This window comes from Syngnathus acus, chromosome 17, assembly GCF_901709675.1.
Source record: "Syngnathus acus chromosome 17, fSynAcu1.2, whole genome shotgun sequence".
Taxonomy (NCBI): domain Eukaryota; kingdom Metazoa; phylum Chordata; class Actinopteri; order Syngnathiformes; family Syngnathidae; genus Syngnathus; species Syngnathus acus.
Genome location: NC_051102.1, coordinates 9,884,484 through 9,912,433, shown reverse-complemented (window position 1 = coordinate 9,912,433; position 27,950 = coordinate 9,884,484). Strand labels below are relative to the sequence as shown.

The 27,950-nt window shown below is 44.7% G+C and overlaps 4 protein-coding genes across 7 annotated transcripts in view; 3 read left to right on the top strand and 1 right to left on the bottom strand.

Annotated features, from left to right (window-relative positions):
- Positions 1–60: 60 nt before the first annotated feature.
- Positions 61–3,690, bottom strand: tcea1 (transcription elongation factor A (SII), 1). Of its 2 annotated transcripts, none has more exons than XM_037276526.1 (10): positions 3,454–3,690; positions 2,995–3,057; positions 2,482–2,587; positions 2,280–2,376; positions 2,047–2,195; positions 1,881–1,937; positions 1,622–1,776; positions 746–892; positions 596–667; positions 61–504 (listed from the first exon to the last, which is right to left on the bottom strand). In XM_037276526.1, the coding sequence occupies exons 1-10, from the start codon at positions 3,526–3,528 to the stop codon at positions 496–498; spliced, it is 930 nt and encodes a 309-aa protein (XP_037132421.1). In that variant the 5' UTR covers positions 3,529–3,690; the 3' UTR covers positions 61–495. The 2 variants fall into 2 exon arrangements, with proteins under 2 accessions (XP_037132421.1, XP_037132422.1); XM_037276527.1 differs by having other exon boundaries at positions 2,047–2,192; positions 3,454–3,633.
- A 1,259-nt stretch (positions 3,691–4,949) lies between these two features.
- On the top strand, positions 4,950–11,617 carry LOC119137433 (oxygen-regulated protein 1). Its single transcript, XM_037276732.1, has 4 exons — positions 4,950–5,163; positions 5,197–5,950; positions 6,102–6,238; positions 6,452–11,617. The coding sequence occupies exons 2-4, from the start codon at positions 5,291–5,293 to the stop codon at positions 11,442–11,444; spliced, it is 5,790 nt and encodes a 1,929-aa protein (XP_037132627.1). The 5' UTR covers positions 4,950–5,163; positions 5,197–5,290; the 3' UTR covers positions 11,445–11,617.
- Positions 11,618–13,806: 2,189 nt separating this feature from the next.
- Positions 13,807–18,042, top strand: LOC119137017 (vimentin A2-like). The gene is made up of 9 exons (XM_037275966.1): positions 13,807–14,404; positions 14,897–14,957; positions 16,269–16,364; positions 16,506–16,670; positions 16,906–17,031; positions 17,102–17,322; positions 17,441–17,484; positions 17,545–17,630; positions 17,695–18,042. Exons 1-9 carry the CDS (start codon positions 13,821–13,823, stop codon positions 17,734–17,736), a joined length of 1,425 nt encoding a protein of 474 aa, XP_037131861.1. The 5' UTR covers positions 13,807–13,820; the 3' UTR covers positions 17,737–18,042.
- Positions 18,043–18,862: 820 nt separating this feature from the next.
- pde1cb (phosphodiesterase 1C, calmodulin-dependent b) overlaps positions 18,863–27,950 on the top strand; it is a 36,391-nt gene continuing 27,303 nt past the window's right edge. Inside the window, exons 1-4 of one of the 3 annotated variants that reach the window (XM_037275963.1) lie at positions 23,485–23,635; positions 23,725–23,860; positions 25,802–25,852; positions 26,069–26,234. In XM_037275963.1, coding sequence (XP_037131858.1) covers positions 23,779–23,860; positions 25,802–25,852; positions 26,069–26,234 — 299 coding nt within the window. In that variant the 5' untranslated portion in view covers positions 23,485–23,635; positions 23,725–23,778. Of the gene's footprint in view, positions 19,310–23,484; positions 23,645–23,724; positions 23,861–25,801; positions 25,853–26,068; positions 26,235–27,950 lie in introns of those variants that run through there. The other 2 variants (XM_037275964.1, XM_037275962.1) reach the window with 2 other exon arrangements.

Below are 27,950 nucleotides of genomic sequence, written 5' to 3'. Positions count from 1 at the left end.
GTTTCAATCTCATGCGATTAACTGGAATCCGTCAAGATGATCGTTATCAACTTAGTTTTCTTTGTTTTTTTAATCAAATGGATTACACTTTATTGGGTAATTAAATAAAACAATGTGGTGCTGTTGTGGAGGGGAAAGCATAGCGAAACTGCCAACGGTGTTAAATCTACAAATATAAAAAAAAAAAAATGCTGATAAAAGAACGAGTCAAGCTTGATTGCATACATCTAATTATTTGGAAACGACTATTAACAATATTAAAAGATTGCATTTGTCGGCGGTGGGGTCGGTCGGCAGAGAGAACGGGGCTTACGATGACCTCAGGAGATTTTAGTCCAACTCAAAGCCACAAGGCATCCTTAACACAACGTCCGGTGTACAACGTATACACCAGATGATAAAAAAGAAACATAAAAAAAGAAAAAGCTCCAATCTGCCGCCCGTCGATAGGATCTGGTCCAGGAATTTTGCTACTCAAGGAAGATGCCTGCCCGCTCAACAGAACTACGACAAACACAGAAAAAGTCCGATTAGCTGATGTTTGTGGAAAAATGACCCGACGGCGTGTTAAGGGTGGTTAGTGAACAAAACAAACCTTCCATCTATTTCCGCACTCATTGCAGAAGACAAACGTGGTCATGGGCTCATCAGCGCTGCGAGTTTGAACCTGCGGCAGATGCAAAAGTTGAATGGCGACCGATTCAGGCGCCCAAAGCGGAGTGAAAGCGAGCTGGGGCACATGTACCTGCGTGTAGGTGCAGCATTTGCCCTTGCACTTGCCGCAAGTGAACAGATCTGTCTGCGTGCCCCCCGTGGTGGCCATCTGGTGGTCTCTGACAGCCTCTTTGGTCAAGTTCTTCCGCATCTCTTTCAGCTCGTCACTGGCCATTTCCTGCTCAGAGGAGGACAGAGATGACGTCAACGACTCGACCGTTCCAAAGTGAACCGAAAATACACTCATGAATCAAAGTTGGTTTAATGTTCACCTTAACAACGCGTATCAGTATTTCATTTTCATAGACAGTCATTTCAATATTTTTTTTCCTTTCTTAATTATAATAATTTCTATTTACCTGATAAAAGATTGCACAATACAGATTTTACCATGCGCTGGAATTTCTAGCTGTGACGTTCCAGTAAAAAATTCCACCTGTTGCTGCCCTAACCCTCAGATATTATGTATTAATAATAATAATTAATGAACATAATCACCAATTAAATTATTATTATGAGAACCTGATGTGGTGAAGAAAATCCAAGGCCAAAATTGGAAACAGTAGGAAAAAATAATTTAAACATTTGCATCGGATTTAAAAAAAATGGTGTAATATTACACATAGTGTTTTTGCCTTGAGATTCAAATTTGATTTGTTCGGTGATCACGCTCACAACACAAAGTACTTGTATTTGAAATCCTCCGTCGCCATGGAGATGAACGGAAATGTACCATTAAGTGGTTCGTGGCCCACTTCCAGAAAAGAAGGAAAAATTGCACTCCCACCACAGTTGAAAATCAGCGCTGCTGACAAATATGCTAAACACTAATCTGAGAACATTTTGGATCCTGCAGGCCACAATGTAAGCAAAGAGCACAAAGAGTTTTTCTGGTCAATGAACGCACCTCGGCGGTCATCTTGGCCATGCGCTCGGGGGTGACGCTCCCGCAGAGCACCGTCCTCCTCAAGTTGGGATTCTTCACGTCCTTCAGGTTAGAGATTCGGCTGCGCACGCGGTTCTTGTACTTCATGTCCGTGTTTTTGAACTCTTGGAATATGCGTGAGGAGCGGCGGTCAAGGCAATAAGGCAACTGGATTTGCTCAACAAAAAAAAAAAAAAAAACAAGACCCCAGGCCGGAACGTCGTCTGACTGAGAAGGATATATTCCTCAATCTGCGCTCCGAGCTCGTCGCAGTCGGCACCGATGGCGATGTAGTCGTCTGCAAGGGGAGGGAGAACCTACTGCGTGAATAGAATAAAAAAAGCCCAACCCCCAGCTACTAGTACCGCTGCTACTGCTACTAATGATAATACTGCTAATATCGATACCTCCAGTCTGTAAAGCGTTGGACAGCATCCCTCGACACTTAATGCGTATGGAGTCGCCGGTGCCGGGAGCACGAGGGAAAGTGTTGATTAGCGAGTTGCTGGAAACGTCTGCGTGCTCGCTCTTGCCGCTGGAGTTACTGCTGGAGCTGCTGATGGGAAGGAAGCAAGACGACAAACCTCAACACTCGAAGAGAACACGAGCGGAGAGCAGCACTGGAGGGACAGTCGGTTACCTTTCTTCTTTCGCCTCCGGACTTCCCTGGGCGGGAGATACAGGGGCCGTATCTTTCCTCTTGTCATCTGAGGATTTGTCCCCACTCACGGGCTCGTCTGGAAATATCAAGATGGAGGGGGGGGGGTGCAACAGGATAAGCTGATGACAACTTCCTGGTGGCTTGACAGTGAACAGCAGCACGAGGAAAGATTTTGACTTACCCAAAAGCTTCTTCCATGATTTGATCAAAGACTTGGCTAGGGATGTCACCTCTTCATCTGTGCTCTGCTTGCGGATGGCGTTGACAGACATTCCGATTCTGGTCGACTGGTGGTGGCAAAACAAACAAATGGTGAATTTAAAAAGATACCTACTTTCCTTCCACAGTCGTGCCTTGAGATATGAGTAATATGTCCCACGATGAAGCTCATCAATCAAAGCACTAAAACGTCATTTCCCACTGAAATGAGCGAGAAAAGCCATTAATCTGTTCCTCTTTGACAGAATAGAGTAGATGCCAGGAAGTATCAATATTCTTACATCATCTGCCTGCATGTGTTGCTCCACCGTTTATGTTTACATATTTTGTTGCTTGAAGGGTTTGAAAACTGACTGGCATTGAACTTCTGAAAAAGTCTTTTTGGAAGAACTGTTCATGACTGAGCGACCAAACTGAGGGATGCCTGATGAGGTCATAAATGCCGAAACACCGTATGTGTGCTTTTTCAAGGTACCTGCAATAGTTCCAGGGTCATCGGTACGCTGCGTAGCTCCTTGAGCAGGTCCAGAGCACCAGACTGTGGAGCATAACACCGCAGTTAAACACAAGACTGCTCTTATCAAGGAAGTCCCGAATCTGATAAACACCCGAAAGCCTATTTGGTCAGTAGTTCACCCCGTTGGTGGAGTTCGGTGACGTTGTTGTTGTTGCTAGCGGCTAACAGTTAGCTCAAGGCTAAGCGTTAAACCATAACAACAGGTACGTTAGCTCCCACCAAGGCGGCTTTTTGACCACCGTTGGACGTTTGTGGCTATGCAAACGGTCCAAACTATAACGAAAAAGTCGGCATAGAGAAGCATTTTGTTGAAAGAGGCACACTTTCTCTTCTCCATGTCTAACCGCTTCTATCGGTGGCCGTTTAGCCTGACTGGCTGGCTGGCATTCATTCACATCACATTGCAGCGCCGCTCACCCCGTTTTTCTTCTGCGCCATTTTGTCCATTTTCTTGGCGATTCTAATGATCTCCTCTTCCTCCCGCTTGCCCATGGCGACCGGGGAGACGAAAACGAAGCGCAGTGAGAATGGGGGTGAAAAGAAAAAGAGAAAAAAGGCTATCCTCGATGGAGAGCACGCCACTCCGATGAAGGCAGCGGTGCTGGAGCTGCGAGGCGGCGGATCCCGGAGCCTCCACTGTGTAGCAGACCTTACTAATCGATACACGATGGACGCAGGGAAAGATAATCGAGACAGATAAACAAACGACTCCGAAGTCCGAAACGACTCCGAAGTCCAAAACTACTTCATTTTCACGTATTCTCCTCTTGAAATGGATTGAAAAAGACAAAAGAATAAGAAAAACGTTTGATGATCGTTTGGTATTTTGTTAAAATTAATTCATTTACTCAGCATTTATCACCCCGTCTATAGAGGGCGCCAAATCACCGGATTTGACTCAAGTCATTTCCATAAATTGATTCGAGATTGATTGATTGATTGCACAAACATTTTTCTAATTTATTTTTATTTATTAGCTACATTAAAAAACAGACATATGCATCAATGAAAACACACAGTTAAAATGAAAGTAAAAAGAGGGAAGTATAAATACTTAGAGGAAAATAATTACGTTTCACATTCAAATTTCCCTTTTAACTTCTCTATTCAAATAAATCACCAAAATCTCCTGAATGATTATCAACCTATTGTGCGGATCATTGTATTAACATTTTTATAATTATATATAAAACAATTACAGATGAAAGAAATCCTTAGATATTGCTTATAAATATTGGTGACACAGTGCTTTCAGTCCGTGCCCTAACTTTATTGTGACTCATGCTAGTGCGCAAAATCTCCCAGCTAATCCCTATTAGGCCCAAGAAATCTTCAATCTGATTATGCAACCTATTTGTGAATAGTAACTGTTCAAGTCACCTCTGCTGTCTCCTGTGCAAGAGAGTGACTTCCTTCAAAATATTATTTGAGCTGAAAACAACATTCACATTGCAAAACTGTACATGTTAACTTCACGACACCATTTTGTGGCCAATGAGACTAGAAATGAGTTTTCTTTTTTTTTTTTAAATTGAGCTACATAATTCGGTTCCTAAGTATTCACACGCTTGCCAAAACAAGTATAAGCCAATTTTATTTTCCACTCTCTATTGTTTGTGTGTCGCCTTATGTTAAAATGCTGAGACAAGATTAAGCAAATTGGCCACAGTGCTGCCAGTCCTAAAATAGCCCTTGCACACAAGCACACACACACACACACACACACACGACTGAGAGGCTTTCCCTCGCTCGGACAAGGACGAATACACACTCTTTTAAATTGGGCACAATGTGAGAAAATAGGTAAGACCCTTCAATTCATGCACCTTTTTTTCCCTGTAGTACCCCAGATCCTCTTTTATACCATTTGACTTTTTTTTTTTTTTCTTTTGAGGCTTGTTGTATTGGTCAATGTACCTTCTCAGTAAGGTTTTTCTTTTGGTATGTAGATCTTTATGAAAGTTCCAGAAGTGAAAGTCTGTCTTGCTTCACAGCCAATAGGTTCTTCGTCTCAATCTAGGTCCTTCGTGGTGGAGCTGGTGTGTTCTACCAGTACTTGTGTATATTTTCTGCGGGTACTCCAATACAGTAGTGTAGTAGGTAATGAGGATCAAAAATGGGGCAGAGGTTCTAAAAGATTGAATGCAACAATTTGCACAGGAATTTTGTGCACTTATAATTACTCCTATTCACTTGATCTGAGTGCATTTCAACCATAGTCCCACACTTTGTGTTTTCTCCAAAGCCACTCAACATGACCAACACACCCACTCAGGAGAACCCCGTCCAGGGATGTTCCCCAGCCAGTGGGCCCTCCCGATCGATCCAGCCGATGTCCGACCCCTCAGTGCCAAAACGATTGTGCTTCTACAAAAGCGGCGATCATACATTCGGCGGGCACCGCTTGGTCATCAACGCCCGCACCTTCAAGACCTTTGACGCCCTGCTGGATGCCCTTTCCAAAAAAGTGCCTCTGCCTTTTGGCGTGCGAACTATTACTACACCCCGAGGGACCCACCAAGTGAAAGGATTGGACGATTTACAGGACGGCGGGTCCTACCTGTGCTCCGACCAGAAGAGAGTAAAGCCGGTGAACTTAGAGGAGGTCAACCGGCGCCAGGTGCCCTGGAACATGGCCAGAGGCTTCACCGCGGGTCGGCGGAAGCGCCAGGGACTCCAGTTTGGTTCCCTGGGGAGGGGTGACGATAACAGCGGCAGGCCGGCTAAGGTTCCGGAGCGAGTGGCTGTCAGGACGCCGAGGAGGCTGGTGGTCATCAAGAACAAGGATCCCGACATGAAACGCACAATTGTGCTGCAGAAAAGGACGGCGCCCACCTTTGACGCTTTACTGGATTACCTCTCGCAGATTCTGCAATTTCCAGTGCTCAAACTCTACTCTATCGACGGAAGAAGAGTGAGTACTTGACGAATTTCGATGTTGCTGAATTCCAGGGCTCATATTTTGACAGGAATTCGGAAGCAGCTATCCTAGATCTGTGATTCCTGAACAATCCCCAAATAACTGTTGGTGTTGGTGTGGTCAAACATCTTTCCGTTCCTTGCAGATCGGAGGTCTTGCTGCTCTGATCTTGTGCTCCGGATTCCTCGTGGCGGCAGGCAATGAGCCCTTTCGGCTCAGCAACCACGCTTTCCAAAGGACAAGCCAGACCGTCCAGGCATTGTTCATGGAAACGGGGCAACCGTCCATGCAGCGGCATCAAGCTCGTAAGTGTTCAGTCGGTCATCTCGGTCCTAAAAAAACTCAAGAGTTTAATAGCTAAAGTGTTACGCAATCACCTCAAAGATAAGTCTCGCTGGATGTCTTGCTGTTGCCACAGGCTAATCTCATTCTCAACAAAATCTTACGCTTCACATTTGTAATGAAGATATCATTTTTCCCAATAATGAAAAATAGCCTTAATCATAACATTTCTGTCCCAAAAGACAGCCAAAGATCCAGTGGAAGATGCTCCAGGAATTTTTCTCTGTCATCCGAGCAGTATATCATCAAGCAGATAAACAATTCTCGGAAGGGAAGTGCGAACAGTCACGCCCAAACACCCGAAGTGGACCCGGCGTGCTTGAAGACGTGCGGATCCACCACAGTGGCTCACCAGCGCAACGCTTGCATCTTACCTCAGGACGACGACATTGAGAAATCCTTCCGGGTGAACCAAGATGGCAGCATGACCGTGGAGATGAAAGTGCGTCTTACCATCAAGGAGGAGGAGATCCTTCACTGGAGTACCACAGTTAGCCGCTCCAGCCTTAGGAGGAGAAATGTTTGTGGCTCAGTCACAGAGACAAGCAACATCTCACCTGACTCAAACTTCTACGTTGCCAAAGGACCTTCTGACTTATGTGAAGATGAGGCAAAAGAGGAAAACCAACCTCCAGCTACTGCAGAGGAGGTTGGATTTCAAAAAGTAGGGGAAGCAAAAAAAAGGTTCAGACGTGCCCCAACTCCAGGCCCTCATCGTGTAATGAGGGAAGAGTCTTTTGAGAGTGTGAAGATGCTGACAGAGTCCGGCGTCCAAGGGAACACCCTGGGCCATTATTCATATTTGGAGAGGATGACTGAAGGAGACACAATGGAGGGATACTGTAGGATCAGACATAGCAGCAGTAGCCAACTTCTCCCAAAGCCTCGGGAAACTCTTCTGGAAGGGAACAACACCTCATTCCTGAGATCCTCAGGAGTAGCCGAAGTACTCAAGATAGAAAATGATGGGCTGGAGGTTCGAGAGACCGTGATGCGTATTTATGAGAGTCACAATTACCTTCCAAATGCGGATGCAGATCCTTCCCCTCCAGTGCCACAAAGCCACCAGTCCACAGCCTCAGGGATTTGTTCATCCAGCACTGACATCGACTTCAGCTTGCAGCAGCCTACTGCTGACTCACTCCAAAGACAGAAAGAGGAGATGTTGTCATTGTCATCGGAGCCAATGTCTCCAACGCTCCAGGTGACAAACAAACCGTCTTCGGTGTCAAAGAATGAAGCCAAAAAGATAGAGACGAAAAAGAGCTCCAAGTCAAGGTTCATGGAGAGAAATCGTAAATCAGCAGATAACCACGGTGGCAATGCTAACGCTAGAAAAAAGAGCCTCGCTACCACAGAAAAAGATAAACGTGGACTAAGCCCAAAGCGAGTTGAAAAATCGTACACAAATACTCCAGGTACCCGTGGAAGGGCATCAGAAACATTATTTCCAACCTCAACCAAGGACCAAAACATGAATAAAGCATCTGCTAGGTATAACGGCCACAATGTTGATACCCCATCTGTCAGGCCTCCTATGAAGAAGAATGTGTCAGATCTTTTAAAGCTCCAAAAGTTGTCAAGAAAAAAGACAAGCGGCAAGTCCATTCCCACGACTGACAACCGGCTGTTATCCTCACGTTTGGATCAACGAAACGTTTCAAAGATTTCTCTCAATCGGTCCCACTCTGAAATCCAACAGTATGTTGAGAACTGGTTGGAGGAGGTCATTTCGAATCCAGTGGTGTACATGGTAACCTCAGATGTTCCAGAACCGCCCAAAAAGGTTTTATTTCAGATTGGTTGTGATTCAGAAACGGAGGAAATGAAGGAAACCCAGACCCATGCAGATGAGCAGAAGACTCCTTCTGACACTTTGAGCGCGACGGGTTCGTGTCTCTCGGTCCCCCTCCGGTCCACAGAACAGAAACCGACAGATGTTGAACCCGCCCACCAGCAGACTTGGTCAAGCAATGAATCTCAAATGGATATTTCAAGCCCCAAAGAAAAGCTGAAATCAGTCTCACGGGAACTTTGCTCGTTAATTCAATCAATGCGAATTACGTCTGACCAATCAAGGAGCCGACTTAATTTTTCATCTGAGGTGGCTTCAGTATTTGGCACCTCTTGCACAGCCTTGCTTTCGTTTTTGTCGGTAACGGCTCTGAGAGACGGTCTAAGGGGTGAAAGCACTGATTCAGAAAATGCCTCTGAAGCCATGCTCCTCTTGAAGTTCCTGCAGAACATTTCTGCCATTGAAGACCAGGACGAGCAACGGGCGAGTCTGATTGATTTGCACAGTGGAGTGTCTCCCAAGTTCATGAAAGACTGGATGGATTTCCAAACTTGTAAGGAAAAGCTGCAGACAGAATCACTCATTCCCAAATTTCAAGAAACCCGAGATTCCGTTTGGGTCCAGGATGCAACTGTTGATCAGCTAATAAAAGAGCTGCCCTACGACCTCAGGATGGAGATTTCATCAGCGCTTCAGCAGGCTCCTGAAGAAGAGTGCACTGTTGTCGAGCCTAAGAGCGATTCCTCAGAATCAGCAGATGAGAAGGTTTCGCAAGACAGCGACTTAAAACAATGCTGTGATCATTCCTGCATTCATGTAAACACAAACGATAAGAACGATGGCTCATCATGGACTGGAGAGATGGAAGATCAACCTGATCCTAAAATAGGCCGTGACAGGAGAGAACCAATAGCATGGGAGCACCAAGTTAATGAAGGAAATATAAAGGATGCAGAAGATCACATGGAGGAATCAAAAGAAGCAATGGATGAAGGTGAGATGGAACGGAAAGGTAGTGAGGAGTATGTAGAGGAGGAGGCAGTATCTAAAGATGATGATGAAGATGACATTGAGGAAAAGATGGAAGCGGAAGGAACCGAGGTCTTAGACGAGGACCACAATGAAAAGCTCAATGGAGACATACTTGAACCTATTATGGATGAGAAGAAACAGACAGAGATGTTGGAAGAGGATGAGGACGATAGTCAAGAAACTTTTCCAGCGGAAGAATTTGTACAGACAGTACCACCAGTTGAAATGGGAAAAAAAGACAGATTAGGATGTTCCTTAGAACCAAACCCATTGGTAGAAGGAACAACAAAAGAAGCAACAGAGGTCTCAAGTGAGGACCCGAACAATACGGCTCATGATAATATGGACACACCTGAACCTACTACAGATGAGGAAGAAGATGAAATACAACAGATGGAGGATGCAAGGGTAACAACTTCAGAAGAAGAATCTACAGACAAAGTGGAAAAGCCAAGTTGTACAACAAGGGAAGCAGAAAGTGAAGATGACTTGGGATGTTGGCAAGAACCAAACCCAGAGGTAGAAGGTCAAGCAAGTCTCCCTGACATTGATGATGAAGAAGAAGGAAGCAAGGGAAAAAATGATGCTGTAGACATACCTGAATCTACTTCAGAAAACGTAGATCCGCAGAAGCAGGAGGAGAATGAGAAGGATACTCGAGAAACCAGTCCAGAGGAAACATTTATGGACCGAGTAGACGTGCCTGGCCAGACACCCGCTGAAGCACAGAGCGAAGACGACCTGGAGATAGAGGCTAGCGCAAGTCCCCATGACGAGGGAATTGAAGAAATTGAAGAAGATGAAAAGGACAATGATGAAATTGAAAGGATTGTTGAAAGTATCGTTACCAATCCAGAACCTACTCTAGAAAAGAAACCAAAAATTGAGCAGACAGTTGAGCCGGAGGAGATTGAAGAAGGCAATTTTCCAAAGGAAGAATCTGAAGAAGTGAAGTCAAGTGGGACACCAACTGAACAAGCGAGTGAAGATGACCTTAAATCCTTTCAAGAACCAAATCCAGAAGTCCAGGTTTCGGACGAAGAACGAGAAAATCTAACAGAACAGACAGAGAAACTAGATGAGGACACGTGTCCTGAGGAAGAATCCGGAGAGGAAGTGGAGAACACAAACCTTCCAGCCAGTGAGACCTTTTGTACAAGCCCACAGATGGAAAAAGATCATTTCAACAAGGAACATGGCACTGAATCATCACTGGAGCATGAGCGCTTTGAGGAGAACACAGCTCTTGAAAATGAGGCAGGGATCTTTCCTCAGGACCAAAGCAACAATCTCACCCACCCGGTGGAAATATCCCAAGAACTCCTGGACTTTGTTAACTCTGCCCTACAGTCCTCCTCGCTCACATTTATGTACGACAATCACGGCAACATTAGAATCGAGCAGGATCGAACTCAAATCGGAAAAATGAAGAAAACACTCAACCCAACGAGCCAAAGACTTTGTAGCTATGGTTCCAGATGCCTCCAGAGCCCGATCACCTCAGATTTATCAGACTACAGACCAGAAAGTTTGGAAAGCGGTGGATATCAAAGCCCAGACTCTGTAGCCATCATTTCGGAGAGTAACGAAGATGAAGGCTCGATTAAAAGAGCTAATCTAGAGTTGACTACCTCCAAGATATCCACAAGTCATTCCGAAGGTGGCAATTCCTTTTCAGGTGACTCAAAAGGCTCAAGGGCAACTTTGTCTTGTCTCAAAAAGGAGGACAACGACCCAGCCCCGAAGACAGAACAGAATCCGGGACCCAGCAACGGGGTCTTGATTGACCAAGGTCGATGGTTGCTCAAGGAAAACCACCTGATCAGAAATTCGCCACCTATCTCTGAGGGCATGTACAGAGATTTGGACAGCACCTCCCAAGACACAAGGAACTCCAGCGAGGAGTCGCAGAACCACCAAATAAACCAGACCACCCTCCTCGCGGCTATATCCTCCTCTGAACTGGAAGAACTTGCCAAGCCTCAACCCCCAAGATGCAACTACTTCACCATGCCACACGGAAGCGACTCAGACCCATTCCTGGACAACGATAGCGACCAAAGCAAAGAAACAAACTGGGTGAAAGGGAGGGGCTTCAGGGTGGCGCCGGTGGTTGACACCTCCAAAACGTGGGCCAGCAAGAATGGCAGCCTTTCATCTTTTGCATCGGTGGAGTTTAAAATAGCAGACGGAAAAGTGTATCCCGAGGGAGGGGAGTCCTCCACCGGGGTAGAAGCACGAGGGAACTCAAGGCATCAATCACAAGACTCCACAGATGCAATGAGTTTGAGGTGCGGACAATATTGCCAAATTCTATAACTGGTCACACAAACTTATTTTTGAAAATGTAAGAGTTTGATATTCGTCTCAAGAATAGAAAATATTCTTTCTTGAAGGATTTCATAACAAAACAAGAACCACTTTGAAGAAATGAAATGACCTCACATTATATGTTCTTTCAATTGACTGTCTGCCAATACAGGATATTTTATAGGCTGCTAATTTCATTGTACTGTACTGCCTTTTTCTCCACTGCACAACAGAGTGAACAGTGGTTTATCAGAACATTTAAAACAAACTGTGAAAGGAATCAATTATTTAAAAATAAAAATATTTTTTTATTTGTACCGACTGATATTTTTCAGTTTGTATTTATTTCTTATATTGGAATAAAAGACGAGTAACTCTAAAGACCGCAGTAGTACCGAGAATGGGTGCATGCATTGATTTAATGACGACTCGCTTGTGCCTGCAGCAACTCGGAGGACTTTATGACTTTCACATGGTTAGTAGCTGCAGAACATGTGGCATGCGTCTGTTTTTATTCCTGATTATTATTATTATTATTATCATTATTATTATTATTATTATCATTATTATTATCATTATTATTATTATTATTATTATCCCGTACGACTCGTTGAAATTACTTTAGGAAAATGTAAAAACATGAAGTACATCTAAAAAAAAAGTGCCTTCACACTTAACTGAAAGGCACGTTGGGGATGTCAGCTGTTGTTGTCACCGGCTCAAGGTGGCCGATGCTCCCTGACGCTGTCCGACACATGCGATTGACATTTGACTTGAGCACCAATTGAGAGGGTTTGGTGCTAATGCTAATGCTAAGGTTGGGAAATTAGTCCACCCAGAGTGAGAGTGCGAAGCTCCGCCTCCGTCACACACCCCCATACTCACAAAGAGAGTTGGGGTTCATTATAAAGTGACCATTTTGGATTCCTTCCAAGGTTTTAGTTTGTCACTATGGTGATTTAGTGAAAAGCCCTCATTCATCTATTGTTGTTATGACCCAAAAAGTAGAGCAAAGAAGCTCAAAATGAATACGGTTTTCATTCCGACATGGACGAAAAAAAAACCTTCCTGTATAAAGATGAAAAAAAGGAATTCCGTGCCATAAAAGCGACTGTGTGGAGCGGCACGGCTCTTGAATTGACATCCTTTTATATCCTCACATTTAGACTTCCTCTCATTCTAAAAGTGCTCAGGGCAAGCCCCTTCTTTCTATGTTTAAACTATGTGGGGGGTGATCGCTATGACGACCGTGCACAAGATTAGCCATCATGGGAGATGCAACAAAGAGCAGGCTTTTTGCAGGCCCTCAAGGATTGTGGTTTTTCAAGTCATACGGCAGAAGAGAAGTAAAAAGTGAAATTTCATGCAGATTTGACATGAGAGATTTGATCTGTGACAGGACAGAACGGGACAGGACCAGATGGTATTGGACAGAAATCCAAATCCTGACACAAATGGAACAGATTGTCCATTGGGCGATGATTGAACAGTCCACAAAAACAAGCTCCTTGGCAGAGGTGAACCCGTGATCCATTCCCGCGCGGAATGAAAACTATTTGGCCCAAACAGTGACAACGGCAAACACCGGTGGGGGCCCGACAAACAATACTTAGCGCCGACTGTCTGCATTCTGCTCGCTGACAAGTCAGCAATACACAATCCCTGCTTGGCTGCTTCATAAAGAGGCCTGGGAGCAGGAATTTTTTTTTTTTACACCCCCCCCCCCCCCTCCTCGCTCACTCCCAGCCTCCAAGTGAGTTGATCATGTGAACGTTCATTGTCACTTTCAGCAAAGGGGCGCCACTATTTACTCACATTGAGGCCTCTGGGCGCAAATGTTTGATTCTGCGTTGTTTATTTTTAACAACTTTTGCTACATCCAGTAACCATTTTGTCTTTATATTTAAAAGATGAATGGTTCTTAATTGCTGTCACCCTGTGACTCACTATTTCCAATTATTGCAAAGTGGTGACCCACTTTCATAGAAGACCAACAATGAACACGCTTTGCTAAAAAAAAAAAAAAAAGTGTCTGAAAATGCAAACTCGTAAACTGTAATTAATCAGTGAGACTGTTTTCAAGCTTTGGTGCTGCTGTTTTGGTTAGCAACAGATTTGGAAATGGACTCAGGGGAGAAATTGGAAAGCATCTAAACCAGCAGCTGTCATTCACAATGATTCGAAGCTTTTCTTCCTTTGCACAAATAAAAAAGCAAGTCTAGGTTATTGACTTAATAAATTGACCAAGGGTCGGGAGAAACACGCCTGGCCACGTTCTTGTTGATGTTGGACCTAAAACGTGATTGGACGCATCAACTGCCGCTCCATCCGCCTCGTTCATTTGCATAAGGAGCAGAGTATAAATGCGCACGCGCGAGTTGGGTGATGCTGTCAGGACTTGCACGCAGCTTATACACCGGGGATCGACCAGCAAGCATGTCTACTTTCAGAGCAGCACCTCCTCAATCCTCCTACAGGAAGATGTTCGGCGGAGATAGAACCGTGAGAAGCAGCTACTCCAGCCGCCAGTATTCCGCTCCCATGCGCACCAACCGGGTGTCGTCTTATGGAGCACCCGGCGGCATGGTCTTCGCCACCAAGACGCAGCGTCTGCGCAGCAGCAGCTCGGCCATGCCCCGGCTGGCGTCGGAGCAGCTGGACTTCTCGCTGTCCGACGCCATCAACAGCGAGTTCATCGCCAACCGCACCAGCGAGAAGGTCCAGATGCAGTCGCTCAACGACCGCTTCGCCAGCTACATCGACAAGGTGCGCTTTCTGGAGCAGCAGAATAAGATCTTGCTCGCCGAGCTGGAGCAGCTCCGCGGCAAAGGCACGTCGCGAGTCGGCGACCTGTACGAGGACCAGATGAGGGAGCTGAGGCGCCAGGTGGACCAGCTGAGCAACGAGAAGGCTCGGGTGGAAGTGCATCGGGACAACTTGGCCGATGACATCGGGAGGCTCAGGGACAAGTAGGCTCACTCACACGGTCACAAACTTTTTACACCTCAAAAATGTTCTTGGCATGTTCTCCTTGTGCTTTTTCCTCGTGCAAGTGATTTTCCTCCAAGTTCCAAAATGTTAAGTTTATGGTTAATTTAAGACTAAAGACTAAATTATGCTTAGGTGTCAATGTAAGTGCCCTGGAATTGTACACAAATAAATATTTGGATGAATGAATGCAAATTTATGTACGTTAAACACTGAACTGTACATTAACGTAAGATACTGGATTTAAAAAGTATATATTCATGTATTATTAGTACTTTAGTGGTGTCAACATGACGCCCCAAAACTCTGTAGTCCGAGCAACTTGATATTTTTTCCACATTTGTTTGCTCCTCAGCCCCAAAACACATTTCAAGAAAACTTTGTGAGCCGGCGTTAGATTTTGCAGGTGTACCGAATGAAAGCGACTTGGACATGTTCCAGTTCCTTGCCTAATGTATCATCTCTCATGCCAGGTTGCAGGATGAGATGTCCCTGAGGGAAGAGGCCGAGGCAAACATGCATGGCTTCCGTCAGGTAAACGTAGAAACAGAACCATTACACGACGGGTGATTTAAAAGTGATGCGGATCTATTAAACGGACTCGAGTCTATGCGTGTCTCCTTTCTCCCTGGCTAGACAGGAATGTGCCCCCTGTGGTGGCACAACAGCGGATTGTAGCCATGATCCCAAAAAGCCGGAGAGCAGGATTCGCTAGGACAAGACACGGTTGGATGCTTGGTTGCTTGGCTGGGACTGTTATGTTCAATCAGGCCTGCAAGGAGAGACGATCTTTTTAAGTCTGACTGGTCACGCTGAATGAGCCGGTCTGGGGCAACAACAGTGTGGGCCCAATGTGGTTATCAGAGCGAGAGGGCAAGCCCACCGTGAGATCTGTCCGCCTGGCAATGGCAGTCATTACATGTAAGGGATTAATGTCAAGCCAACGACGCATCACGACAATGAGTCATGAAACTAGCAGCTGCAGTACAGGCACGTCTCTAGTGATAAGAGGGTGTGCACACTTATGCAACTATATATTTTTTAACCTCCCTTTAAAAAAATATTTTTAGTTGAGTTGTTATGAAACTAATAGCTGCAATACAGGCACATCTCCAGTGATAAGAGGGTGTGCACACTTATGCAACTATGTTTTCTTTTACTCTTTAAAATAATTTTTTTCAGTTGAGTTGTACAGGTTGTAAGAAGAAGTTTGGAAATGATTTTGGTGTAGTTGATCCATATAAAACGCTGGCAAACATCTGCAGCGGCTGCTTGCGTGGGCAGCCCATATACGATGTTGTATAAGAATGGCAGGAAGGAACTCGGTGTGACATGCCAACAATGAGGCATTCGCCGTCTGCACGTTGGCCCGCTCAGTCAGGCAGACAGTCACCCTCCCAGCCCCCGGCCCGTTTAGGATACCCGGGCTGAATAGTGCGCTTTGTTTGTGGTATTAGCGCCGGGCGGGCAAAGCTGCTCCATTTGCTGATACCTCATTTGACGACCTGCCAATGTTGGAAGGACAAAGCTTAGCAGTGTGGCGTCACCAAAACTCTGAAACAAACACTAATTTATAATGGACAATGTCATGTTTTTATTCTCAGGTGAGACACGCAAGGCTGCTAAATTAAGCGATCACAGGTTTGCCCGAATAAACAAACAAACAAGTGGGATTAAGGTCACCACACTTTTCGGGCATAGTAGCGTAGAGGAGGCTGAAAAGCATCCAGTGTGGTATCCACAAGAGTTGTTTTTTTTCACCAGTGTCAGCAAAGATGCAATTTATAATTCACGTCACCTTCAAAAGTCCGCTTACTAAGTTAGTTTGTGGGCGTCATGGTGCAGGATGTGGACAACGCTGCCCTCGCCAGACTGGACCTAGAGAGGAAGGTGGAATCCCTCCAGGAGGAAATCGACTTCCTCAAGAAGCTGCATGATGAGGTAAGCCTCTTTTTTCTGTGACTACTGAGGAAATGATGCTCATATACTATAAAGGGATCTATTGTGTATCTGCTGAGGGGTCAAATCAATACAAGATACTTTGAATGAGACTTGAGCACATCTCTGGCTTTTTTGTGACAGGAAATAGTGGAGCTGCAGAACCAGATCCACATGCAGCAGCATGTGCAGGTGGACATGGACGTGGCCAAGCCGGACCTGACGGCCGCTCTGAGGGACGTCCGCCTGCAGTATGAGAACCTGGCTTCCAAAAACATCCAGGAGTCTGAGGAGTGGTACAAATCCAAGGTTTGGATTGAGCTGGAATATTTTGATGCCCAAAAATCAGCCTCCTCTATATTTTGTTTGAACTTTTTTGACATTTAAACATTTCTGATTTAATGTCATGCTTCTGGCGGTATCAATAATGGACAGAAATGATAGTTTACTGCCCCCTGTATGAGAAAGAGAGTACTGCAGTTTAAACGACTCACGCTCACAAAGTTCAAAGGCAAGTTTGTGGCAAGAAATTTCATGATTATAGTTTGCTGACCTCACTGAAGCGGCCGTTCGCAACAATGAAGCTCTGAGGCTGGCCAAGCAGGAGGCCAACGACTACAGACGCCAGGTTCAGGCTGTCACCTGTGAGGCTGATGCTCTCAAGGGGACCGTGAGTAGCCTTCGATTGCTTACCGTCAAGCTTACGACGGAGGCTGCAACGCTTGTCGGTTCCTCCCCAGAACGAGTCGCTGGAGCGGCAGATGCGAGAGATAGAGGACAATTTCTCAGCCGAGACGGCGGGCTATCAAGAGACGGTGGCTCGCCTGGAGGATGATATTCATAACATGAAGGATGAGATGGCTCGCCACCTGCGGGAGTACCAGGACCTCCTCAACGTCAAGATGGCCCTGGACATCGAGATCGCCACCTACAGGAAGCTGCTGGAAGGAGAGGAAAGCAGGTAACCATTCACGCCATTGTGTGGGTTTTTTTCCTTCCCATTTTTATATCTGATGTTATTGAATATTTGTGTATTTTTGCCCACTAATTGAGTATTTTCTCGTTTTCCTTATTTCCAGAATCTCCACCCCAATGCCGAACCTCTCCTCTCTCAACCTGAGAGGTAAGTTGACACATTTGTACACCACTAACACGACTTTGATTGATATTGCAATTTTCACAGAAACCATGATTGACTACAAACCTCAAGTGGAAACCTCAACCACCAAGAAGGTTTTCATCAAGACCATCGAGACCAGAGACGGTCAGGTACGAGACCCGTAATGCTTTTTAAATGAAGCTTCACATTGATTCTGATGCGTCCTCCGTGAAGGTGATCAACGAGTCGACCCAGAACCACGATGACCTGGAGTAATAAGACCCTCGCTGAAAACAAAACGCACAAACAAATATGAAGATGTTCACTGGCTCTGCACTCATAGCTCTTAAAAGTGCCTTTTATATGTCATGATTTGGTAAGCTAGTTAGTTTGAAACAATGTTTTTAGCTTCCATTTCTGTTCTTTTTCTCGTCTCGGACACAATAAATTGCTACTGTACACACATAATCACACAAAATATCTCAGTTGTAGTCAACCTTTTGCTAGATTCTGTATGCACACGACCAAATGCTAAACACGCCACCGTTGTCTCGTATTCAGCAATAAACTAATGAGACCGTCGGTGACGTGTGATCCTTCTGTGGTGCTCTTTCATTGTCAAATGCTAATAATAAATGAACTAGTCATTAAACACCCTCACGTGTTCCGAGGCAAGTGTTCCTAATGGACTCCTACCTCATTAACACCTGTATTTTCCCCGCAGTCATGTCATGTTAAATAACTTCATGACAAGAGGCGTGAAATCCCGCTGGAAAGTGAGAAATATGATTACTGCGCTTCTATCCTTTTGGCTGCACCTAAAAGCAGCAAAAGATTAAAAGAAGAATGCACTTTTTTCGTGACCCCGCGAGCTTGTACCACAAAAAACACTGCTATGTCACATTATCTTTGCCCATTGAAATGAGTGGAAATGCCCAATAAATAAATAAATAGTAAAAGAAAACACTGATGAACATTCAATATGGATATAATTTAATGGGAAAACCCAATTGACATGCTAAAGTTTACCATCGGTAGTCACGAGATTTGAACCATTTTTGGAGCTACAATATATTTTTTAAACCATAATTTACATGATGCGTTTTTGTTGTAATTAGTAATCAAAATATTTTGCTATTATTATCCACTGTGTACGCCACGTGACTACGAATGTTCCAATTTAAGACAAACCAAGTCTCGCGATATCAACCGAAAACAACACTTGGGTTAATCGATAAACGTCACTTATCTCAACCCCCCCCACCTGTGCGCAAATTAAGTCGTGTTTCATATTTATGTAAATAATAACGCTTAGCGCTCGATGAAAATGGTTCGCTTCCGGAACGGGTTTCCCTCTCGAGAGCGGGGTTCGTTGACGGGGCAACTTTCTCCTCGAGTGACGCGTCTGAGGCGGAAAGGCACACCGAGGGAGACGCCGCTGACATGACCCGACTGAACTCTGTTGTGCCTTGATTGAAATCACGCTTCGTCTCCATTAGAGGCAACATTTCACGATTTGGCGAGTTGAAATCAAATCTCAGGTGAGGACCTGGACCCCGAGTATTTGAGCTAAAAAGTGGGCATCCCTCGCTCACCTCCGCCCTCCTCACGATGGGCTCTGTGACTTCCGCCCTGACGAGGACACGCCACGCGCTGGTCAAAGTGGGCTCGGAACCGGAGAGTCACGACCCGGAGAGGAGCCACTCGGCGCCCGAATCGGCTCGGAAGAGGAGTCACAAGCCGCCCAGCCAAGTCGCTCGACAGACTTCCCGGCAGTTGCTCGTCTTGAACCGGGAGGACTCCAACGGAGCCAAGAAGGCATCCGAATTTCAACCGAACAAACTGTGCGGTGAGTACTTGGACCGAAGCTAACCTGTTGCCTTCAAAAGTTTGCCTCGTCGTTCTTGAACAAACTTTCTTCAAGTACAAACCATACAACATAATTAATTATCGCCCTAATATTTATATAAGCTATAATTAAGTGACCCGTAATTAATTAACCGACTATTTCATTAAATGCGACATTTATGAGTCAAACTGTTTATTTTTTTAACGTTTTATTTTGAAGAAATTAATTGGTTAAGTAATATAATTAATTAAAAATGTTAATAGTCCAGTGGTGCCTTGAGATATGCGTTGAATTTGTTCTGCGACCACGCTTATGAAGAGGATTTTTCAAATCATAAAAGATTTTTATAAATCTGTGACCGAACCCTACACTTAATGATATAAAATTAGGAATTTGACACTTTTAGTTCTAATGTGTGTGTGGTGTGCTCGGATAGTTTGGCACACATTAAGATTCTGTTCTTCCATAGATTTTGAAATCTCATGTGATCATCACATGCGGTGCAAATGTTACCCAAGTAGCTTGCTCGATGCACGGGCCCAATGGCTGTTTTTATTTTTTTCTAATGTCATCATTGTCTTTTTGTCTGGAGAGACAACATAAGTGATTTAAAAGGGTTGACATTTTCTCTCTCTTCAGAGGTAGAAAAAATGCTCAAGTATGAAGCAGCACTTGTGTTTTTGTTGTATACTCATCAGCTGAAGGTCATGCAAGAGGTTCATCTTCGAGTTAAAGCATCACAATTACAGTGCCAAAACTGGTATCATGGAAACAGGAAAAGGTGCCTCTGAGGAGACAAGCCCAAGGGCTCAGCTCCTTTGCACTCCAACTGTCACTTGGCAAATACAAAAAAAAAAGAAAAACAATTTTTTTTAGAATTTTGCAAGGGCATCCAGTTCCTACCGAATACACTCTGTTGTGTTATTTCCTGCGGCTGGCTGGTTGCATGCTCGCATCTGTAGATAAGAGCAAGTGGTCACATCAGAGGGAGGGTTTTGCATATTCTCCTTGAAAGTAGCTATTCACCGAATGAACACCACACGGCTTTGAAGGCCAACCTTTCAGCATATCTCCACTCGTGCTCACTACAGGTGTCCTTGAGACGGGAATAAAAAGGACCACCGCCACTTGTATGCTTGTAAAGTTAAAGATGGACTCTTGCGCTAACTTTAATAGCCTCAAAAAACAAAACGGTAAGTTGAAATTTAGTTTGGGAAGATCTCGCATTGTTATGGCGGCGCTGAACTCACCGCACCTAATAATCGAAGCACAAATCGTAAACAATTAATCAAACTATAGGCAGTTGAAGTTTACTGTCCACGTAAACATAAAACAAAGAGAAATAACACTTTTTAAAACAGCCAAAGGTCTGAAGTCGAACTTAATGCTAATTAGCATTTAGTTTCACCATTTAAGTAACGGCCTAAAACCGAATCACATGTACATTGCCAATATAATTAATCACATTCAAATATCCCTTTTTCCATGTGTAGAATAAATAATTAGTGCTGTACTGATGAGCCAAGAGAGGAGTTGAGGTGTTTGAATCCCACTATGGGAAGGACACACCCAGCTGCAAGATGATTGGCTGCTGCATTCTACTTCCTGTTTACAACCCACTGGTGCCTCAAACGCCTTTACTCCCCGAAGGGAAGGACCTTCCCCGGACGACTCCAAAAATATCCTCTCCGTGGTGTCGTTTCCATGACTGTGTCAGACCGTAGACTCCCTTCGACTTTCAGTTGAACTTCCCCCTCGGCCGGTGATGATGCTCAGGCGTCTCCTACCTGACTCTGTCAGATAATCCCTGCGGTGTTTTAATGTCAATGACCTACAAGACCAACAAGTTGACTATTTATAGAAGTCCCCAATTCCTGTTTGTTAAAATAAAAAGTTAGTAATAGTTGTTAATACATGTTGCAGTCTCATGCATTACGAATAAGAAGTGTTGCTGTTGTTGATTTAAAAATATTCAAATGTCTAGTCAGTGGTTGAAGGCAGCCGCTCATTAGCTAGCCAGTTTTGGCGTCAATCAAACGTGACGGGTTTACATGCAGCTTAAGTCCGTCGGGAGGGAAATAAGTGACGCCGTGGGTTCTTATTTTTTGCTTCAGTTGACCCAACACTGCCAAATGCGTCTGCCTCATTTAGAACTGCAGCCATGCTTGTCCCCCCCCCCCAAAAAAAAAAGTCATTCGCCACCCTTGACATTTGTTTGGCCATGTTTCCGTCAGGATGTTGATGCGGCTGGCGTCACACGCGGCGCCTTGTCAGCCAGTTCCCTCAGGTTCCCCACATTACCTTTTTAAAGGTGCCTCTAATGAGCATTTAGCAGGAGAAAACAAAGGTGCCCGGTCTCTGGGTGTCTTAATTACAAGACTTTGTCACTGGGGTGACAGCGGTGTGGGGAGTGAAAAGGCCCGTGTCATTCCACAGTTCTGCGGAAACCTCTAATGAGCTTGTTTTTGCGCTTCGATTGTCGATTGTTGACATATTGTATAGCAATGTGCCATTATGACGCTTTACAAATTTTCCGACAGTCATGTGGCATGAGGTGCTTCGAACTTGTGGCAGCGCAAAGAAAAGCGTGAGTGGCCAAAATAGTCAACAAAAGCATCGCTTGTGGAGAAAGTATTTCCTCACTAAGCCGGAGAATCACACACTGTAGTGGATCTAATAGTTGGTTGTGTAATTTCACGCTTGATGGGTGGACAAACAGTCTCAAAGCAATATAGAAGCAATTAAAGACTCCATTTTGAAGGGAAAATAAAAACAATGTTTATTGTCTTTAGAGGAAAGCGAATCTGCGCCCTTGTAATTGTCAAAACACGCAATTCATTTAAATCATGCGTAATACCCGGCCTTCCCATGTTGATCCTGTCTCCTTCCAATTGAGCGTAATCACATTGAAGATTTTTTTCTCATGAACTGTCATTTCAGTTCGTCGTTACCAGTGTACTGTACAAGTCTGCATTTTCACAGTTGAGAGTGAAAACACATATTGCAGTTGACTAAAGAGTGACCGGGGGTTGGGGCGCAGGCACACAATGGCTTCGTTGAGTGTGTTATGCAATGTCCTCGGCAACTTCTAAAATGTATTGCGTAACGCCAAATGTATTGAATGTAAATAGAAAGGAAATGTATCCAAACAAAACAGCTCCATGTGATCAACAATCTCTGCACACTGCCAGAAGCTTTGATTTAAAGAATGTCTTTTTTTTTTTTAATCGGGTTTTGTAAAAGTTCATTTTTGGGTGCTCGCGTCACGTTCTTGGACCATACTTCCTGAGAACCACCCGTAACAATTTTCCGGAAAGTGTTGTGGCCTAGTACTCTGTTTTAATTGGAATGAATTGATTGATTTACTGTAGACTCCACACTTTCCTGGCAGAGTGAGAGCTGTCTTTGTTAGGTCACTCTTGTGAACACTAGCTACTACGAACCGAGATAATGACCTACTATGTTTCTTGATAATTGTCTATTTTTAGGGAGGTGTTTATCTCAAGTGGATGACGCACCAGTGTCTATTCGAGGGACCACCATATAATCCAAGTCCTAGGTTGAAGACAATAATGTGGTTCAGGCTAAATTACGAAACATGGATCCCTAAAAAGTGGAATGTATATCACGTGGCGCATCCCTTCTGCTATTAGCGCCTCAATTGAAAGGGAAAGTGCAAAACGGAATCGGATTGGGCGGGGAAATGAAAGAGGGGAAAATCCTGAAGCGAAATGTCATATGGTGTTCATAGAGACAGCATGATCATTTTGGATGTGGTTGGATTTTTTGTGTACTCTTACAAATCACGTGTAACCATTGAAGCGGCAGCACTCCGAGCTTTTTGCGTGTGCGCTCATAATGGGCTTGGGTAAATAAGAGAAAATGAAAAAGCAGTGGCATTGATTCAGGGACTCGTCGGGACTCGACACATCTGTCACTCCTGTTCAGTTTGCCGTGACGCTACACATGTCTTGATAGAATCTTTTTTTTTTTTTTTTTCAGGGGAGGGGGCATTTTTTTTAGCAAGCAAAACCGGAATAGATTTAGGCAGGATTTTATCACGTTGAAAATTCTTCCTAGTAGGAGGAGTCATGTGCTTTTAAAGATCTCCAGAGATGTCCTCCCCTCCCGACCGCCCACTATACACCTACCATACCGCTTAGGGGACGGAGCGAGAGAGAGAGAGAGCGCGAGAGAGAAAGAGATAGACAAGAGCCACAAGTTGAAATGAGCTTGTGGAGCTGTGAGGAAACGTCAAGCGAGAGGGAGAAAATAAAGTCGGGGGGGTGGTGGCGATGGAGAGGAAGGAGGTCTGTGCCTGAAAAGGTGACCAGTGTGAGAATTCTCCGCCAGCACTGATCGCCAAGTGGAGTCCGCCGACTGTTTTTTTTAAAAAAAATTTTTTTTGTTGACAGTTAATGAACTGAGAAATAAAAGAGCAGACCAAAGGCGCTGAGCTTCTTGAGGTTATGGAGGCAAACTCCAAGAAGCATCGCTTCCGAAAGGGTCGGAGCGCCACTTTCAGCATTGACGGCTTCAACATCACCATAGGTAAGACTTAGTGTGCGTGTCACATTCGAGACCGGCCGCTCAACTCGCCGCATTAGTCCACTCGGCTGAAGTTGATGCTTGCCGCTGCGCTGCGAGCCCTCCATGGAAACAAGCGAGCTGACGTCACCTGGGATTCAGGCTATTGTCCTGACAACCTGAGTGTAGATGAACTTATGTGCTTAAAGGGGGCGAGGCAAAAAACTATAAAAACAAATCCGCCATCAGTTCATAAGAAAGCTGTTTTGGCACACGTTTGTCAAACTACGACTTTTCCCTTTTCGTTCAGTGAGGCAAGAGTTGCGGCAGGACAACTGGAGCTGCGAAGGATCCTTAGTTGGGAAACTTCACTCCCACACTTTGTGTATATATACAGTCAGATCCTTGATGTCAAAAAAGAATCATGGGTATTTGGTGTGCATCTTAAGATCAACCAATCAGAAGGCTAAGCACATCTGAACCAATCAGGATGGAAGAATGTCACTAGTCACAATATTCTGAAGACTTTGGGAGAATGACAAATACATGACAACACATAGAAGCTGAAATCTGATTGGACAAAACAAAATGAGGACTGGAAGCTGCACAGCCAAAGCATGACAGTGCTTTGAAACAAAGACTAATAAGAAAGTAGTACAACTCCTGGAGGTCGATGTACCGTGTCGTCAAATAAATTCCACCCAGAGTGTTTATGATCTCATCTAAATGGTCTTTCTGTTGACATGGTAGTAGAGCTCCAAATCCACTCTTGTCACACGCGGCCTATATTACAATGCCGGCGCTCTCGGCAAGCATGGACAGTTGCCATGGCAACTCCGAAGAATCACAATCAATGGCTCGGCCGGGCCTGGGTTCTCGGTGGGCGCGCTTCGCCAATCACCTCCTCTGAAGCGTGACTGAAGCACCGCTCCCTCATTGCCCCTCACGTCCGGCGCTCTATTAACGTGGAGACCCGCAGCTGATGTTTGGACTCCCGACTGCGGTGCTTTGTCGCGAGCTGTGCTTATTAGTGCCGCAATGTCGGTATCGATGCACTGCCGTGTAAACATATTTGAACTTCACAGTCAGTTTAAAGAGAAACTATTTCTTTTGTTGCTTTTTTTTTTTTTTTTTTTAGACCATTTATTGAGTCATTTTTATCTTGTACGGAATGTAACAAGTGCGTTCAGGTGACACATTGCAGGATACAATTTTGGGGGTGTAGGCATAGCTAGCTAGCTGGTGATGAGTGACTCGTGCCAGGCTTCATGAAGGCAAAATTGAAACGTGTTAAAACACTGAATCAATTCTCTACAACATAATTCTGTGTTTTCAGCAATTGTCAAATCTCTGAATGACTTTACAAGGTCTTCAACTGATTTTCAAAATTTTCAAATAAAAATAAATATTCTTTTTGATATTGTCTCGGGTGTCAGTCGTAATCCATAAATTCAGTACATTCTACCAGCTCGTTGTTAACCCCCTGCCCTCTCCAAATATTGCCCCCCTCACTCACGTTTTACATCTAAACAATACCTATATTTCGCAATTTTTCGCTTCTTTCAGGCTGTTTTCGTTACTAGAATTATGACCCAAAAAAAACCACACCTCGCTGCCCCTTACATCAATACTCGGGTTCTGAAATACACAAATCGCTAGGAGATATGTTGTAATAAACCTGGGAGTTCAAGGTGTGTGGTGTCTCTCTACAAAGCTGGCTCATTTCCCAGTGAGCCACATCGCCATGGTAACAAGCTTCTGTTCTGTGATGCTGCCGAGTGGCTTCAGTTTGGAAAAATAACTTCAGCTCATTAGTTTTCCTCAATAACCCGTCACCGTAAGGTCCTTTAAACTAAATGTATCACCGTTTTGGGCAATATTGCGCAGCTTTGTCAATTTCCAGACGTTTTTTTTTTTTAGTGCTCTCAACTGGGTCCCCTCACTTTTTGTTTTTCTTCTTTCCAGTGGCAAACGAAGATGGAGAAAGCTCAAGTCGACCACAGGCCAGTTTTGCACGTACGTTTATGAAGTGTAAATGAGTTTTTATGATGGAGCTAATGTTTCCTGGTGTCATGTCGTGCAACTTTTTGGCTGTTACATCACACACCCACACGATGGCAGCATCAGAACGCTACTCCGCTCCCCTCAAGCGACTTAAGCTTCCGTAAACAAAACGAAGCTCCCCGTCTACAGCTACATACATATATAATGCATCTCTTATTATAATTGCAGGCTCCAAGTCCCAAAGTGCTTTATGGAACGCCATCACAGCAGGGATGGGCATCAAAGGCAGAGAGCAGAAGACCCCCCAGAATGACCTCCGGACACCTGAGGAGATTCTGGCAGATGAGCTCCCCCTGACGGACGAGGGGGATGTCACAGAGAAGACGGCCATCAGGTAGGATCTTTGTAGTGCTGACCACGCATACACTTGATATCAATTTCATATGGTAATTGATTTAACCTCGAGTTGATAATGGTCATTTCTGACATTTAATCCTCACTGCACACTAATTGCTCCGTATGGACGCTGACCTCGAGGGATGCAGGCGAGATTGATTCCACCTTGGTAACAATGGCTTCAAACGTGCATTAACATAATGCCGTGTCGCGTTTTGGAATATTGAACGGCTTTTAACCGTTTGATTGCAATTAACCTCAAGGGCTCCGCCGACAAAATTGCCGCAGGTAGCGTGACGTGGGCCTTTCCAGGCGCATGGTCCAAATGCATTGTGATGATTGAATGATAGATTTGAATTGGAGATGATCCTATTTTGGGTCTGTTTTTTTTTGCTATCTAAAAATGGTTTTAATTTTGGTTGCCGATAATCGTGCCTCTGTGATACAAACGTTCATTTTAATGAAGGGGAGAAAAAGTTTGTTTCTGACACTTGCTACTGAACTCTATAAATTAAAAAAAAACGAACTTGGATAAAATTTCAAGTTGGGCAATTCAACAAAATATTGAAGTTTTGCGAATGTGCATTTTTAACAAGGAAGGAGATTGGTGTCTCAGACTTCCAGTTCACACGACCCAACGTTTGACTTCAGAGGCCCGCATGGCTTTTGCGGTCAGCGCTGTGATTTTTCTGCCTGTTAATTGGACGGCGAGCAACGCAGTCGATTAAAACGGACGCCTCTGTTGTAGCCCCCGGTTTGGCCTGCCGACCCCTCCTTTGGCTACCGCTGCTTTCATCACAAGCCCCGCCGAGCGGCTAATGAGCCTCCACTGGTTTGTGAGTGTGCGTGACCGAGAGTGCTTGCGCATCGACCGAATGCGGCGTCACCTCGCGGTCGGACGTTCAAATTGCCTGCCTGAGGCCTCGTCGTTTTGGTTTTGGCTTTTAATACATTTACGCTGCATCAACAGTTCGTGCCGAGGTCCCCGAAATCCAAATGCTTGCTATTGTTTTGCTTATTATACATATATTTCATCAATGTCGCTAGAGAAAAGCTTTTAACCTTTGCTGGAATCAATATGTTTGTCCTCGTGTATGTTGGACCTCAAAGCCCTGCTAATTACATTTTGGGAACGGATTCAAAATATACTTCGGTAGAGCCTTTTTTTGATAGTAGTCACAGTTGACCCGTTGATACTAGCCCATCAATTCTGGCCTTTCCAGAACATGTTGATGTCCTGTACAAAAATAATCAATAAGGACGGAATGGGATGTTCTGTGGAGAACCCGACCATCACTTCACCAATGCTTTTGTGTTGTCTGACAATCGTTCACCTTTTGCCAAGTAAAACACACTGTCTTTTAACTCAAGTTAGTTTTTGCTCGGCCACTCTGGCATCCAACGTCCCAGCGAGGGAGACACTTCAGGTGAAGGTGTAAATCTGGAGGGATCTTTGGCACTTTTACATGTTGGAGTTACCGCCAGCCCGCCGCTTGCCAAAACCTTGACCCTGAAGTGAACTCTGGGGAAACAGAAAATGGCCGCCCGGAAGAGTGTTTACAAGAGAGATATGAGCCGGGCTTGGGATGATGCCTTGTGTCTGGCTCAATATCATCGAGGCAATAAAGACACCTACTGAGTGATGCCATTTACAGGTTGCTCTCATCAAGACCAGAGCGGCAGAGGAAAGCAGCTATTTATAACGTCAAAACTG

Coding starts and splice junctions, on each gene's coding strand:
- tcea1 (XM_037276526.1), bottom strand. CDS start 3,528: ATGGGCAAGCGGGAGGAAGAGGAGATCATTAGAATCGCCAAGAAAATG. Junction 2,196..2,279: donor CCGGAGGCGAAAGAAGAAAG/GTAACCGACTGT, acceptor CCTTCCCATCAG/CAGCTCCAGCAGTAACTCCA. Junction 893..1,621: donor TGGCCAAGATGACCGCCGAG/GTGCGTTCATTG, acceptor TCCTCTGAGCAG/GAAATGGCCAGTGACGAGCT.
- LOC119137433 (XM_037276732.1), top strand. CDS start 5,291: ATGACCAACACACCCACTCAGGAGAACCCCGTCCAGGGATGTTCCCCA. Junction 5,951..6,101: donor ACTCTATCGACGGAAGAAGA/GTGAGTACTTGA, acceptor CGTTCCTTGCAG/ATCGGAGGTCTTGCTGCTCT. Junction 6,239..6,451: donor TTCATGGAAACGGGGCAACC/GTCCATGCAGCG, acceptor AATGAAAAATAG/CCTTAATCATAACATTTCTG.
- LOC119137017 (XM_037275966.1), top strand. CDS start 13,821: ATGCTGTCAGGACTTGCACGCAGCTTATACACCGGGGATCGACCAGCA. Junction 14,405..14,896: donor ATCGGGAGGCTCAGGGACAA/GTAGGCTCACTC, acceptor CTCTCATGCCAG/GTTGCAGGATGAGATGTCCC. Junction 16,671..16,905: donor AGGAGTGGTACAAATCCAAG/GTTTGGATTGAG, acceptor TCATGATTATAG/TTTGCTGACCTCACTGAAGC.